This window comes from Oncorhynchus tshawytscha, linkage group LG22 (assembly GCF_018296145.1).
Source record: "Oncorhynchus tshawytscha isolate Ot180627B linkage group LG22, Otsh_v2.0, whole genome shotgun sequence".
Lineage (NCBI taxonomy): Eukaryota > Metazoa > Chordata > Actinopteri > Salmoniformes > Salmonidae > Oncorhynchus > Oncorhynchus tshawytscha.
The window spans coordinates 43377647-43393681 of record NC_056450.1 but is presented as its reverse complement, the minus strand read 5'-3'; the positions used below and the strand labels follow the sequence as shown (position 1 = coordinate 43393681).

Here is a 16035-nt window from a genome sequence, read left to right as displayed (position 1 = left end):
AGCGGGGAGGAGATGTTGTTGCCTACCCTCACCACCTGGGGGCGGCCCGTCAGGAAGTCCAGTACCCAGTTGCACAGGGCGGGGTCGAGACCCAGGGTCTCGAGCTTGATGACGAGCTTGGAGGGTACTATGGTGTTGAATGCCGAGCTGTAGTCGATGAACAGCATTCTCACATAGGTATTCCTCTTGTCCAGATGGGTTAGGGCAGTGTGCAGTGTGGTTGAGATTGCATCGTCTGTGGACCTATTTGGGCGGTAAGCAAATTGGAGTGGGTCAAGGGTGTCAGGTAGGGTGGAGGTGATATGGTCCTTGACTAGTCTCTCAAAGCACTTCATGATGACGGATGTGAGTGCTACGGGGCGGTAGTCGTTTAGCTCAGTTACCTTAGCTTTCTTGGGAACAGGAACAATGGTGGCCCTCTTGAAGCATGTGGGAACAGCAGACTGGTATAGGGATTGATTGAATATGTCCGTAAACACACCGGCCAGCTGGTCTGCGCATGCTCTGAGGGCGCGGCTGGGGATGCCGTCTGGGCCTGCAGCCTTGCGAGGGTTAACACGTTTAAATGTCTTACTCACTTCGGCTGCAGTGAAGGAGAGACCGCATGTTTCCGTTGCAGGCCGTGTCAGTGGCACTGTATTGTCCTCAAAGCGGGCAAAAAAGTTATTTAGTCTGCCTGGGAGCAAGACATCCTGGTCCGTGACTGGGCTGGGTTTCTTCCTGTAGTCCGTGATTGACTGTAGACCCTGCCACATACCTCTTGTGTCTGAGCCGTTGAATTGAGATTCTACTTTGTCTCTGTACTGGCGCTTAGCTTGTTTGATAGCCTTGCGGAGGGAATAGCTGCACTGTTTGTATTCAGTCATGTTACCAGACACCTTGCCCTGATTAAAAGCAGTGGTTCGTGCCTTCAGTTTCACACGAATGCTGCCATCAATCCACGGTTTCTGGTTAGGGAATGTTTTAATCGTTGCTATGGGAACGACATCTTCAACGCACGTTCTAATGAACTCGCACACCGTATCAGCGTATTCGTCAATGTTGTTGTCTGACGCAATACGAAACATCTCTGACATCTCCCAGTCCACGTGATGGAAGCAGTCTTGGAGTGTGGAGTCAGCTTGGTCCTAGTAGACCTTACAGTGAAATACTGAATACAACAGGTGTAGACCTTACAGTGAAATGCTGAATACAACAGGTGTAGACCTTACAGTGAAATACTGAATATAACAGGTGTAGACCTTACAGTGAAATGCTGAATACAACAGGTGTAGACCTTACAGTGAAATACTGAATATAACAGGTGTAGACCTTACAGTGAAATGCTGAATACAACAGGTGTAGACCTTACAGTGAAATGCTGAATACAGTGGGTGTAGACCTTACAGTGAAATACCGAATATAACAGGTGTAGACCTTACAGTGAAATGCTGAATATAACAGGTGTAGACCTTACAGTGAAATGCTGAATACAACAGGTGTAGTAGACCTCACAGTGAAATGCTGAATACAACAGGTGTAGACCTTACAGTGAAATACTGAATACAACAGGTGTAGACCTTACAGTGAAATGCTTCCTTACGAGCCCTTCGCAACGATGCCCAGTTAAAGAATAATGGTAACACGAGGAATAAAATAAACCAGAATGAAGCTATATACAGGGAGTACCAGATCAATGTGCAGGGGTACGAGGTATTGCTTTATGAGCCCTTGACCAACAAATGCAGAGTTAAAACATCGATAATAGAAAAGAAAAATAGTAACACGAGGAAATAAGGAAATGATTCTCTCTGTGTCACGATAGAGACAGACAATCCAGGTTACTGTTGTTGTTCCTCTTGTCTAAACCCCTGGGGATTCCCACAGTGTATTCACAGTGACTCAGCAACACGGCCACATCGAGGAAGATGAGAGGCAGTGTTATTAGTCTTTAGTTGCTGGGTTTTTTTTTAAACGAGAGAGAAGCTGTTAGGACATTCTCCAGTTGCGGTGTAGTAATGGTGGTATTTGTGTGACAATTGAAAGACTAATGTTTGGTTCGATTGTTAATTGTAATGTGTACAGTAACAGTGTTGTTATCTCGATAGGGGAACATTAGACAGATTTATACATCTTCATTTCCACTTTGGAGAGGTTGTGTTCATTGCTGAAGGTTACAGTAGTAACTTCACACAAACCTTAGTCATGTTGATCTATATCTTGGAATCACACAACTTTAGATAGTCATGTTAGTTCAAGCGTGATCATGTTTGTGGGAACTTCTGACTGGGAAATCCCCCCCGGGGTGAAGGTAAGGTCACTTCTGACTGGGAAAGCCCCCCCAGGGTGAAGGTATGGTCACTTCTGACTGGGAAAGCCCTCCCAGGGTGAAGGTAAGGTCACTTCTGACTGGGAAAGCACCCCCAGGGTGAAGGTAAGGTCACTTCTGACTGGGAAAGCCCTCCCAGGGTGAAGGTAGGTGTAAGGTGACTTGGTTTGAGTTCTAGGGGCTTCCCAGTGAGTCACTCAGCAGGATGGAAATATACAGTATCTCTATGTAACTACAGAGTCTTGTGAAAATAGTGTTCTGTTCTTTCAGTTGTCCTTGTGGAAACTGACTTGTAAACGTAACTGACCCGGTGCACTGCAATCTGAACCCCCGGACTTTAACTGCTACATATTGTACTGTCTACATAGTATCATCGTCGCTGCTATTTGAATTCACTGAGTTCTGCCTCTCTTCATCACGGAGACTGAGGTCTTGAGAAGAACCTTCTGGTGCAGCGTTGACATTTTAACAGCCTCAACTGTAAATCCTGCTTCTGTTTGTTCTCTCTCTCCTGCTTATTTCACGGCACTGATGCTTATTTCACGGCACTGATGCTTATTTCACGGCACTGATGCTTATTTCACGGCACTGATGCTTATTTCACTGCACTGATGTATTCTCAATGTATACATATTGTTTAATTTATGTTTTATATTGTATACAGTTTCTATCCTGTCCCTGTCCCCCGTCCCCCTCCCCTTGCAGCAAGTCTCTGTCCTCCAATCAAATTGGGGACAATAAAGCTAAACATAGTGACGTGACTCTGTCCCCCCCCTCCCTCTCTCTGCAGCGTGTCCCAACCCCCTCTGACACGGCGTCTCCCTCCACCGGGTCGGTGATGACGTCCCGGGTGTTGATGAGGCAGGAGCTGATGCGCCAGCAGGCCAGGGACCAGGAGAGGAGAGAGGCCCAGCACCAGGTCTCCTCGGCCCAGCTACGCACCACCGACTCCACCCCAGCCATCTCCATGGCCCCGGGGCATACCGGGGCCAGACCTCCCCCTGCTCAGGTCCCTGTGGAGGTCCTTAAGGTAGGTCATGCCCCAGCTGGAGCGCTCTGACCACTGTATTTTGGGGAGGAGTGCTCTTACTTGTGACAACAAATGCCTTATCTGTTTGTGCTCATAAAACGGAAGTCTTTACAGTTCATTATAACCAGATTATAATGCGTTTTACCTGCGTTTGATGGTTGACTAATCTCACCATCTCTCTCTCCTGTAGGTTCAGACACACCTGGAGAACCCAACATGGTATCACATCCAGGCCTCCCAGAGACAGCAGGTTAAACACTACCTCTCCTCCACCCTGGGGAACAAACTGACCAATCAGACGCTGGGCGCCTCCCCCTCGCCTCAGTCCGGCTCCGCCCCCTCTCTCCAGCCTGCAGCCAGTAGCTCTCCCAGCAGCCCATTGGCTGTGCTCAGCCTGAGCTCCAACAAAGAGGAGGTACATCACCGTTTAGAAACACAGAGATACAAAATTAATACTGTTCTGTTTTCATTCTGTGGCCTCGACATCTCTACGCAACCCTGTATAGGAAGTAGATGGGAGCTTGGGTTGAATTTGAATCCTGAAAAACCAGGGGGGAAAAAGTGCCTGTGTAAATACCATGATGAGGGAAAATAATGCACTTCTGTTCAGCCGCTTCAAACATCTCTACACCTAAACAACAGTTGGTTTCCGTCAGCTGCTGTTTCCTAAATATTAGGTCATCTACATTTTATGTAGATTTTATTTTCAGTGGCTCTGGCTATGCGTGTCTGCTAAATGATTAAAAAGTACACATTTTTATTGTACCAGTATTAGATGTTATTATGAGTTACCAGCAGTTTATTTGGGTGTTCCTCCATAGGTATAATACACTGTCTTTGTCTTCCAGTTTTAAATTCAACAAGAGCTCCCCTGTAATAAAAAAAAATGGCATTCTGTTGTAGCCTCACTGTATGGTGGTCTGTCTGGAGCTGGTCTGTCTGTCTGTCTGGAGCTGGTCTGTCTGGAGCTGGTCTGTCTGGAGCTGGTCTGTCTGGAGCTGGTCTGTCTGGGGCTGGTCTGTCTGTCTGTCTGGGGCTGGTCTGTCTGGGGCTGGTCTGTCTGTCTGTCTGAGGCTGGTCTGTCTGTCTGGCTGGACTGTCTGTCTGGCTGGTCTGTCTCTGTCTGGGGCTGGTCTGTCTGGGGGGCTGGTCTGTCTGTCTGTCTGGGGCTGGTCTGTCTGTCTGTCTGGGGCTGGTCTGTCTGTCTGTCTGGGGGGCTGTCTGTCTGTCTGACTGGGGCTGGTCTGTCTGTCTGTCTGTCTGGGGCTGGTCTGTCTGTCCTGACTGGGGCTGGTCTGTCTGTCTGGGGCTGGCTGGTGGGGCTGGTCTGTCTGACTGGGGCTGGTCTGGTCTGTCTGTCTGTCTGGGCTGGACTGTCTGTCTGTCTGGGGCTGGACTGTCTGTCTGTCTGGGGCTGGTCTGTCTGTCTGACTGGGGCTGGTCTGTCTGTGGTCTGTCTGGGGCTGGTCTGTCTGTCTGTCTGGGGCTGGACTGTCTGTCTGACTGGGGCTGGACTGTCTGTCTGACTGGGGCTGGTCTGTCTGTCTGACTGGGGCTGGTCTGTCTGTCTGGGGCTGGGTCTGCTGGGGCTGGTCTGTCTGACTGGGGCTGGTCTGTCTGTCTGACTGGGGCTGGTCTGTCTGTCTGACTGGGGCTGGTCTGTCTGTCTGGGGGCTGGTCTGTCTGGGGCTGGGGCTGGTCTGTCTGGCTGGACTGTCTGTCTGACTGGGGCTGGTCTGTCTGTCTGGGGCTGGTCTGTCTGTCTGACTGGGGCTGGTCTGTCTGGTCTGTCTGGGGCTGGTCTGTCTGTCTGGGGCTGGTCTGTCTGTCTGTCTGTGTCTGGGCTGGTCTGTCTGTCTGGTCTGCTGGACTGTCTGACTGGGGCTGGTCTGTCTGTCTGACTGGGGCTGGTCTGTCTGTCTGACTGGGGCTGGTCTGTCTGTCTGACTGGGGCTGGTCTGTCTGTCTGACTGGGGCTGGTCTGTCTGTCTGACTGGGGCTGGTCTGTCTGTCTGACTGGGGCTGGTCTGTCTGTCTGACTGGGGCTGGTCTGTCTGACTGGGGCTGGACTCTGTCTGGGGCTGGTCTGTCTGTCTGACTGGGGCTGGTCTGTCTGTCTGACTGGGGCTGGTCTGTCTGGGGCTGGTCTGTCTGTCTGTGGTCTGTCTGTCTGGGGCTGGTCTGTCTGTCTGTCTGTCTGGGGCTGGTCTGTCTGTCTGGCTGGGGCTGGTCTGTCTGTCTGACTGGGGCTGGTCTGTCTGGGGCTGGTCTGTCTGTCTGTCTGTCTGTCTGGGGCTGGTCTGTCTGTCTGACTGGGGCTGGTCTGTCTGTCTGTCTGGGGCTGGACTGTCTGTCTGACTGGGGCTGGTCTGTCTGTCTGTGGGGCTGGTCTGACTGGGGCTGGTCTGTCTGTCTAACTGGGGCTGGTCTGTCTGTTTGTCTGTCTGACTGGAGCTTGTCTGTCTGACTGGGGCTGGACTGTATGTCTGTCTGGGGCTGGTCTGTCTGTCTGACTGGGGCTGGTCTGTCTGTCTGACTGGGGCTGGTCTGTCTGTCTGACTGGGGCTGGTCTGTCTGTCTGACTGGGGCTGGTCTGTCTGTCTGACTGGGGCTGGTCTGTCTGTCTGTCTGACTGGGGCTGGTCTGTCTGTATGTCTGTCTGACTGGGGCTGGTCTGTCTGTATGTCTGTCTGTCTGGGGCTGGTCTGTCTGTCTGACTGGGGCTGGTCTGTCTGTCTGACTGGGGCTGGTCTGTCTGTCTGACTGGGGGCTGGTCTGTCTGTCTGACTGGGGCTGGTCTGTCTGTCTGCCTGGGGCTGGTCTGTCTGTCTGACTGGGGCTGGACTGTCTGTCTGACTGGGGCTGGTCTGTCTGTCTGACTGGGGCTGTTCTCTGTGTCTGACTGGGGCTGTTCTGTATGTCTGTCTGTCTGACTGGGGCTGGTCTGTCTGTCTGACTGGGGCTGGACTGTCTGTCTGACTGGGGCTGGTCTGTATGTCTGACTGGGGCTGTTGTCTGTCTGACTGGGGCTCTGTCTGTCTGACTGGGGCTGTTCTGTGGACTGTCTGACTGGGGCTGTTCTGTCTGTCTGACTGGGGCTGGACTGTATGTCTGACTGGGGCTGGACTGTATGTCTGACTGGGGCTGCTGTTGTCTGTCTGTCTGTGTCTGACTGGGGCTGTTCTGTCTGTCTGACTGGGGCTGGACTGTATGTCTGACTGGGGCTGTTCTGTCTGTCTGACTGGGGCTGGTCTGTCTGTCTGACTGGGGCTGGTCTGTCTGTCTGACTGGGGCTGGTCTGTCTGTCTGACTGGGGCTGTTCTGTCTGTCTGTCTGACTGGGGCTGGTCTGTCTGTCTGACTGGGGCTGGTCTGTCTGTCTGACTGGGGCTGGTCTGTCTGTCTGACTGGGGCTGTTCTGTCTGTCTGTCTGACTGGGGCTGGTCTGTCTGTCTGTCTGACTGGGGCTGGTCTGTCTGTCTGTCTGACTGGGGCTGGTCTGTCTGTCTGACTGGGGCTGGTCTGTCTGTCTGACTGGGGCTGTTCTGTCTGTCTGTCTGACTGGGGCTGTTCTGTCTGTCTGACTGGGGCTGGTCTGTCTGTCTGTCTGGGGCTGGTCTGTCTGTCTGACTGGGGCTGTTCTGTCTGTCTGACTGGGGCTGGTCTGTCTGTCTGACTGGGGCTGTTCTGTCTGTCTGACTGGGGCTGGACTGTCTGTCTGACTGGGGCTGGTCTGTCTGTCTGACTGGGGCTGGTCTGTCTGTCTGACTGGGGCTGGTCTGTCTGTCTGGGGCTGTCTGTCTGACTGGGGCTGTTCTGTCTGTCTGACTGGGGCTGGACTGTCTGTCTGACTGGGGCTGGTCTGTCTGTCTGACTGGGGCTGGACTGTCTGTCTGACTGGGGCTGGTCTGTCTGTCTGACTGGGGCTGTTCTGTCTGTCTGTCTGTCTGACTGGGGCTGGTCTGTCTGTCTGACTGGGGCTGGTCTGTCTGTCTGACTGGGGCTGGACTGTCTGTCTGACTGGGGCTGGTCTGTCTGTCTGACTGGGGCTGTTCTGTCTGTCTGTCTGTCTGACTGGGGCTGGTCTGTCTGACTGGGGCTGTTCTGTCTGTCTGACTGGGGCTGGACTGTCTGTCTGACTGGGGCTGGTCTGTCTGTCTGTCTGGGGCTGTTCTGTCTGTCTGACTGGGGCTGGTCTGGTCTGTCTGACTGGGGCTGTTCTGTCTGTCTGACTGGGGCTGTTCTGTCTGTCTGACTGGGGCTGGGGCTGTCTGTCTGACTGGGGCTGTTCTGTCTGTCTGACTGGGGCTGTTCTGTCTGTCTGACTGGGGCTGTTCTGTCTGTCTGACTGGGGCTGTTCTGTCTGTCTGACTGGGGCTGTTCTGTCTGTCTGACTGGGGCTGTTCTGTCTGTCTGACTGGGGCTGGTCTGTCTGTCTGACTGGGGCTGGTCTGTCTGTCTGACTGGGGCTGGTCTGTCTGTCTGACTGGGGCTGTTCTGTCTGTCTGTCTGGGGCTGGTCTGTCTGTCTGACTGGGGCTGGTCTGTCTGTCTGACTGGGGCTGGTCTGTCTGTCTGACTGGGGCTGTCTGTCTGTCTGACTGGGGCTGGTCTGTCTGTCTGACTGGGGCTGTCTGTCTGTCTGACTGGGGCTGGTCTGTCTGTCTGACTGGGGCTGGTCTGTCTGTCTGACTGGGGCTGGTCTGTCTGTCTGACTGGGGCTGTTCTGTCTGTCTGTCTGACTGGGGCTGGTCTGTCTGTCTGACTGGGGCTGGTCTGTCTGTCTGACTGGGGCTGGTCTGTCTGTCTGACTGGGGCTGGTCTGTCTGTCTGACTGGGGCTGTTCTGTCTGTCTGTCTGACTGGGGCTGTTCTGTCTGTCTGTCTGACTGGGGCTGTTCTGTCTGTCTGTCTGACTGGGGCTGTTCTGTCTGTCTGTCTGACTGGGGCTGTTCTGTCTGTCTGACTGGGGCTGTTCTGTCTGTCTGTCTGACTGGGGCTGTTCTGTCTGTCTGACTGGGGCTGGTCTGTCTGTCTGACTGGGGCTGTTCTGTCTGTCTGACTGGGGCTGTCTGTCTGTCTGACTGTCTGTCTGACTGGGGCTGTTCTGTCTGTCTGACTGGGGCTGTTCTGTCTGTCTGACTGGGGCTGGTCTGTCTGTCTGACTGGGGCTGGGGCTGTCTGTATGTCTGACTGGGGCTGGTCTGTCTGTCTGACTGGGGCTGTTCTGTCTGTCTGTCTGACTGGGGCTGGTCTGTCTGTCTGACTGGGGCTGGTCTGTCTGTCTGACTGGGGCTGGTCTGTCTGTCTGACTGGGGCTGGTCTGTCTGTCTGACTGGGGCTGTTCTGTCTGTCTGTCTGACTGGGGGTCTGTTCTGTCTGTCTGTCTGACTGGGGCTGTTCTGTCTGTCTGTCTGGGGCTGGGGCTGTTCTGTCTGTCTGTCTGACTGGGGCTGTTCTGTCTGTCTGACTGGGGCTGTTCTGTCTGTCTGTCTGACTGGGGCTGTTCTGTCTGTCTGACTGGGGCTGTTCTGTCTGTCTGTCTGACTGGGGCTGGTCTGTCTGTCTGACTGGGGCTGTTCTGTCTGTCTGACTGGGGCTGGTCTGTCTGTCTGACTGGGGCTGTTCTGTCTGTATGTCTGACTGGGGCTGGTCTGTCTGTATGTCTGACTGGGGCTGGTCTGTCTGTCTGACTGGGGCTGGTCTGTCTGTCTGACTGGGGCTGGTCTGTCTGTCTGACTGGGGCTGGTCTGTCTGTCTGACTGGGGCTGTTCTGTCTGTCTGACTGGGGCTGTTCTGTCTGTCTGTCTGACTGGGTCTGTCTGACTTCTGTCTGTCTGTCTGACTGGGGCTGTTCTGTCTGTCTGTCTGACTGGGGCTGTTCTGTCTGTCTGTCTGACTGGGGCTGTTCTGTCTGTCTGACTGGGGCTGTTCTGTCTGTCTGTCTGACTGGGGCTGTTCTGTCTGTCTGTCTGACTGGGGCTGGTCTGTCTGTCTGACTGGGGCTGTTCTGTCTGGGGCTGTCTGTCTGTCTGGGGGGCTGGTCTGTCTGTCTGTCTGGGGCTGTTCTGTCTGTCTGACTGGGGCTGGTCTGTCTGTCTGACTGGGGCTGGTCTGTCTGTCTGTCTGTCTGACTGGGGCTGGTCTGTCTGTCTGACTGGGGCTGTTCTGTCTGTCTGACTGGGGCTGTTCTGTCTGTCTGTCTGACTGGGGCTGTTCTGTCTGTCTGTCTGACTGGGGCTGGTCTGTCTGTCTGACTGGGGCTGTTCTGTCTGTCTGTCTGTCTGACTGGGGCTGGGGCTGTCTGTCTGTCTGGGGGCTGTTCTGTCTGTCTGACTGGGGCTGTTCTGTCTGTCTGACTGGGGCTGGTCTGTCTGTCTGACTGGGGCTGGTCTGTCTGTCTGACTGGGGCTGTTCTGTCTGTCTGACTGGGGCTGGTCTGTCTGTCTGTCTGACTGGGGCTGGTCTGTCTGTCTGACTGGGGCTGGTCTGTCTGTCTGACTGGGGCTGGTCTGTCTGTCTGACTGGGGCTGGTCTGTCTGTCTGACTGGGGCTGGTCTGTCTGTCTGACTGGGGCTGGTCTGTCTGACTGGGGCTGTTCTGTCTGTCTGACTGGGGCTGGTCTGTATGTCTGACTGGGGCTGGTCTGTCTGTCTGACTGGGGCTGGTCTGTCTGTCTGACTGGGGCTGGTCTGTCTGTCTGACTGTCTCTCCTGCACCTTGCTCTTTGTGTGTTTGGCACCACATCGTTCTGTTAAATACAACATCGGCCTGTCTAATAACCTCTGCACGCTTCACAATTCATACCGATACCACAGAGACTTCATTTAAAGGTGTACTCCCACTGCCTGTTGCTCTGTCAGTCTGTGTATTCGCTTCTGGAGAAAAACCTCATTCATTTGTCCTTGAGGGGATGAATAAAGTTGAATTGAAATGTAATTGAACTGCAAGTCAGTGTGTCGATAAAGCTCTTACTCAGACTTCTATGACTCTAAAGGAGGGGTTGAAATAATCATCTGAAGAAGACATTTCATAATAAGAGTCTGAAGAAGACATTTCATAAGGAATTAAATCATCTGAAGACATTTCATAAAAAGAGTCTGAAGAAGACATTTCATAAGGAATTAAATCATCTGAAGACATTTCATAAAAAGAGTGTGAAGAAGACATTTCATAAGGAATTAAATAATCTGAAGACATTTCATAAAAAGAGTGTGAAGAAGACATTTCATAAGGAATTAAATAATCTGAAGACATTTCATAATAAGAGTCTGAAGAAGACATTTCACATAAAGTGTAAAGAAGCCGTTTTCTAGGAAGTGCGTGAGTCCATTTCATTGTGGCTTGCGAAGTGGTGCCTCATTCATAAAGTGCTGTGTGTGGAGTGTTTTCACTGAGGTTTCCTATGAATGACTCACACCCTAACGCGTCTAATCTGGCTGTATCTCTGGCCCGAGGTGCCGAGAGACAAGGGACCATACGTATCAAGCACCTCAGACTAGGAGCACTGATCTGGGATCAGGTTTGCCATTTAGCTGACCATGGAGGGAGGCTTTATTTTCACCTTTATTTAACCAGGTAGGCCAGTTGAGAACACCTTTATTTAACCAGGTAGGCCAGTTGAGAACACCTTTATTTAACCAGGTAGGCCAGTTGAGAACACCTTTATTTAACCAGGTAGGCCAGTTGAGAACACCTTTATTTAACCAGGTAGGCCAGTTGAGAACACCTTTATTTACCCAGGTAGGCCAGTTGAGAACACCTTTATTTAACCAGGTAGGCCAGTTGAGAACACCTTTATTTAACCAGGTAGGCCAGTTGAGAACACCTTTATTTAACCAGGTAGGCCAGTTGAGAACACCTTTATTTAACCAGGTAGGCCAGTTGAGAACACCTTTATTTAACCAGGTAGGCCAGTTGAGAACACCTTTATTTAACCAGGTAGGCCAGTTGAGAACAAGTTCTCATTTACAACTGTGACCTGGCCAAGAATAAAGCAAAGCAGTGTGACACAAACAACAACACAGAGTTACACATGGAGTAAAACAAACACACAGTAGAAAAAGGCTATATACAGTGTGTGCAAATGAGGTAGATGAGGGAGGGAGGGAGGGTAGATGAGGAAGGGGGTTTGGGAGGGAGGGTAGATGAGGGAGGGGGAGGGAGGGTAGATGAGGAAGGGGGTTTGGGAGGGAGGGAGGGGGTAGATGAGGAAGGGGGTAGGGGAGGGAGGGTAGATGTGGGAGGGGGGTAGATGAGGGAGGGAGGGAGGGTAGATGAGGGAGGGAGGGGGTAGATGAGGGAGGGTAGATGAGGGAGGGTAGATGAGGGAGGGAGGGAGGGTAGATGAGGGAGGGAGGGAGGGGGAGGGAGGGTAGATGTGGGAGGGAAGATGAGGGAGGGAGGGAGATGTGGGAGGGGGGAAGATGAGGGAGGGAGGGTAGATATGGGAGGGAGGGTAGATGAGGGAGGGAGGGAGGGTAGATGAGGGAGGGAGGGAGGGAGGGAGGGTAGATGAGGGAGGGAGGGTAGATGAGGGAGGGAGGGTAGATATGGGAGGGAGGGTAGATGGAGGGGGGGAGGTAGATGAGGGAGGGTAGATGAGGGAGGGAGGGTAGATGAGGGAGGGAGGGTAGATGAGGGAGGGAGGGTAGATGAGGGAGGGGGGGTAGATGGGGGAGGGTAGATGAGGGAGGGAGGGAGGGAGGGAGGGGGTAGATGGTAAATATGGGGGAGGGAGGGGGTAGATGTGGGAGGGGGGGTAAGATACGGGAGGGAGGGTAGATATGGGAGGGAGGGTAGATGAGGGAGGGAGGGAGGGTAGATGAGGGAGGGAGGGAGGGAGGGAGGGTAGATGAGGGAGGGAGGGAGGGTAGATGAGGGAGGGAGGGAGGGTAGATGAGGGAGGGAGGGTAGATATGGGAGGGAGGGTAGATGAGGGAGGGTAGATGAGGGAGGGAGGGTAGATGAGGGAGGGAGGGTAGATGAGGGAGGGGGGGAGGGGTAGATGGGGGAGGGAGGGAGGGAGGGAGGGAGGGGGATGAGGGAGGGGGTAGATGAGGGAGGGGGTAGGGAGGGGGGTAGATGGGAGGGAGGGTAGATGAGGGAGGGTAGATATGGGAGGGAGGGTAGATGAGGGAGGGGGGTAGATGTGCATCACCTCTTCCTCTACTGACCCCAGAGCTGTTTGTATTTCAGATGGAAGACGTGATCGATGACATCATCAGTCTTGAATCCAGTCTCAACGATGAGTTCTTTACGTTGATCGACCCTGGCCTACAGGTGGCCAACACGGTATGTATTTAAACATGATCTAAACCTTATATACTCTGGCCAACACGGTAGGACAAGGACATATGACGATGTATTCCCTCCTGGGGATGAATGGATCATCTGTAATCCTGCTCCTTCAAAATGAAACTAATGTATGTGGATCAATCTTCTCCGGAGGCGGTCACTGAAAGTTGACCTTTGCTCTTATTGGCTTATCAACACATCATTGTCTTTGTGTCTCAGTGAGTGTCCGTGCTGTTTTGTGTTGTCGGAGATCATTGAGTTTTTTTTTGGAGCAGGGCAGTTAGATGTCAAGTCAGAGACAGTGGAATCGATCGATGAGGGTAAACATAGTGTTCTGACACGTTGCTAACAGTGGCCAGGACAGAGTGGGACAGAGTGGTCAGTCAACCTGGGGCGGCAGGGTAGCCTAGTGGTTAGAGCGTTGGACTAGTAACCCCCGAGCTGACAAGGTAAAAATCTGTCGTTCTGCCCCTGAACAGGCAGTTAACCCCACTGTTCCTAGGCCGTCATTGAAAATAAGAATTTGTTCTTAACTGACTTACCGAGTTATATAAAGGTAAAAAAAAAAAAAAAAACTGCATGGCGTTGGAGGATAGACGGAGGGAGGCTGATAGCTTAAACTGTGGAGCAGAGAGCGAGAGAGCGAGCGAGCGAGAGAGAGAGGAGAGGTGTTCCCCCTCCGCTGAAGACATTTGTCCATTTCTCAACTGTTCCGAGAGAAAGGAGAAGTGTCGGAGCGGTTTGGCAGGAGAAATATGAGGATTTTGGTTGTTCTGCAGCATGAAAACAAAATAAATAAGATGATCGAGGTAAAATTGAATGTTCTTGTTCTGTGGAATCTGTATGAAATGAATTAGAATGGTTTGTGTTTTGAAGAGGTTAGATGAGATAAGATGTGGTTTTTGACTGCATTTCTTTTGGTTTCTCACTGAATTGATTTTGACATTGTAGCTTTCTACAGGCTTCTGGCTTGTCTGGTAGACATGCTAACATGTTGTCTTACTGTATTCTGTGGCTCCTGTTGTGAATATTAGATTGGTCATATTGACCGTTGAGTGATAATGTAATCAAATGGTACACACTCAGCATGGTATCTGTTTTTCAAGGGACATTTAGCTTTTTCCAACTTCATGTTCATCATCTTGAGCCACAACACCACATTAACATTTGTGTAAATGCACATATCGATCTCTGTAAGATGCCTGGGATAAAAGCTGCTGCTAAATGGCAGTATATTATATATTTACTATGTCATTCTATAGAAAACCGTTTTTCTATGTTTCCACTCTGAAAGCATGGCCACAGTGGGGACGACAGGACAAAAGGTTTTTAATCGACACAAGGGGTCAAACATTTCCAGTAATTTCCCTCAAATTACCAGGTTTTCCAGAAGTCCTGGTTGGAGTATTCCAGATGCCCTCTGCACCCCCCCAGCAGGGAATCTGGGGAAAAGATATTGGCATTGTGCAACCCTCATCTTGTCTGTTACTTGTCTTGACATTTAGGGAGAAAAAAAAGTCTGGGATTCACATTATCAACGTCCCAGCGAGGTTATCAGAGAAGTCGTGTCCTGGTTTGTTGAGACTCGCTAATAATCAATGTAGCTCTTAGACCTCTGATGTCACAACATGTTCTGTTCGTACTGCGTGTTCAATGGGCTTCATAGTCACTTTACGAATGACCTCGACTAACCTGTACACCCTGCACATTGACTAGGTACCGGTACCCCCTGCACATTGACTAGGTACCGGTACCCCCTGCACATTGACTAGGTACCGGTACCCCCTGCACATTGACTAGGTACCGGTACCCCCTGCACATTGACTAGGTACCGGTACCCCCTGCACATTGACTAGGTACCGGTACCCCCTGCACATTGACTAGGTACCGGTACCCCCTGCACATTGACTAGGTACCGGTACCCCTCTGTATAGAGCCTCGCTATTGTTAAGTCATTTTCTTGTGTTACTTTTTGATTGAGAAAGATTTTTTAAAATGTTAATGACTTTAGTTTATTTAGTAAATATTCTTGTTTCTTGAACGGCTTTGTTGGTTAAGGGCTTGTAAGTAAACATTTCACAGTAAGGTACCTGTTGTATTCGGCGCGTGTGACAAATAACACTTGATTTGGATGAAGGAGATAGTTGGCTATGTTAGTACTGCATGGGAGTTGTTGATGACCTCTGAAAGCTTGTTTTATGATGTTGTTGTTGTTGTTTACACCTTGTGACTGTTGTGTGTATGCAGATGCCGGTGTCCGTGAACATGCTGGATGTGTTCAGCAGTGGAGGGATGGCTGCTCCTAACATCACCGTGTCCAACTCCTGTCCTGCTGACCTGCACACCGTCAAGACTGAGTTAACCGGTACAGGTAAATAATTCCAGTCTAAAACACACTTAACACACACACAAAAAAAAACCTCTCGCCCGTATCTCGATCTCCCTGTCTCTCTTTCTGTCTGTAAAAAGTTCCTCTCTAAATCACACTCAATATCACCTTTCTGTCCTGTCTGTCTCGATCTCAACTTTCTGACTGTCTATTACTGCCACTTATACTCTTTCTCTGTCTGTCTGTCTGTCTGTCTCGATCTCAACTTTCTGACTGTCTATTTCTCCCACTTAATACCCTGTCCCTGTTTCTGTCTGTCTGTCTGTCTGTCTGTCTGTCTCTGTCTGTCTGTCTGTCTGTCTGTCTGTCTGTCTGTCTGTCTGTCTGTCTCAATCTCAACTTTCTGACTGTCTATTTCTCCCACTTTAATACCCTGTCCCTGTTTCTGTGTCTGTCTGTCTGTCTGTCTCAATCTCAACTTTCTGACTGTCTATTTCTCCCACTTTAATACCCTGTCCCTGTTTCTGTGTCTGTCTCTCTCTTTCTCTCTTTGACTTCTATCTCCTCCCCCGCTCTCTTTTCTTCATTTAAAGTTCTTACTCAGCATTGCTCACCCCCAACTTCCCCTGTCCAGTCAGTCAGTCAGTCACACCCTGAACCCAGCCTGTTCCTCATTACAAAGCTCTGCCTCAGCTCCTCTGTTGAACCTGCTCACTTATTCCCTCTTCACTGTTTCACAATTTCATCTCACTGAGTAAAATCTCTGAGAACTATAATCTTATGACTTTTTTGACATTCTGAACATACATGCTGTTTTTAAATCGTGTGTTTTTGTAATTGACGTTTCAAGCGGTCTTTTAGCAAGCCGCAATATATTGATATCGTCGTGCTAAATGTTGATTTTGAAATTGTGTCTTCTAGAGGTGGAGGCTAAAGCTATGATGAAGGAACGACAGAAAAAGGACAATCATAACCAGAGTGAGTATAAATGCAATACTTGGATACCATAATTTAAGTGTATTTTTAGTAGGTTTTAACAGTTGGTGACCACCTTGGTGATAATGTTGACGGCTG

General features: G+C 51.0%; 1 protein-coding gene across 3 annotated transcripts in view; it reads left to right on the top strand.

Annotated features, from left to right (window-relative positions):
- LOC112237236 (transcription factor E3) overlaps window positions 1-16035 on the top strand; it is a 43000-nt gene that overhangs the window by 13587 nt on the left and 13378 nt on the right. For all 3 annotated transcript variants that reach the window (XM_042304319.1, XM_042304316.1, XM_042304317.1), the window contains exons 3-7: window positions 3099-3338; window positions 3529-3753; window positions 12534-12629; window positions 14880-15003; window positions 15883-15939. In XM_042304319.1, coding sequence (XP_042160253.1) covers window positions 3147-3338; window positions 3529-3753; window positions 12534-12629; window positions 14880-15003; window positions 15883-15939 — 694 coding nt within the window. In that variant the 5' untranslated portion in view covers window positions 3099-3146. The remainder of the gene's footprint in view (window positions 1-3098; window positions 3339-3528; window positions 3754-12533; window positions 12630-14879; window positions 15004-15882; window positions 15940-16035) is intronic.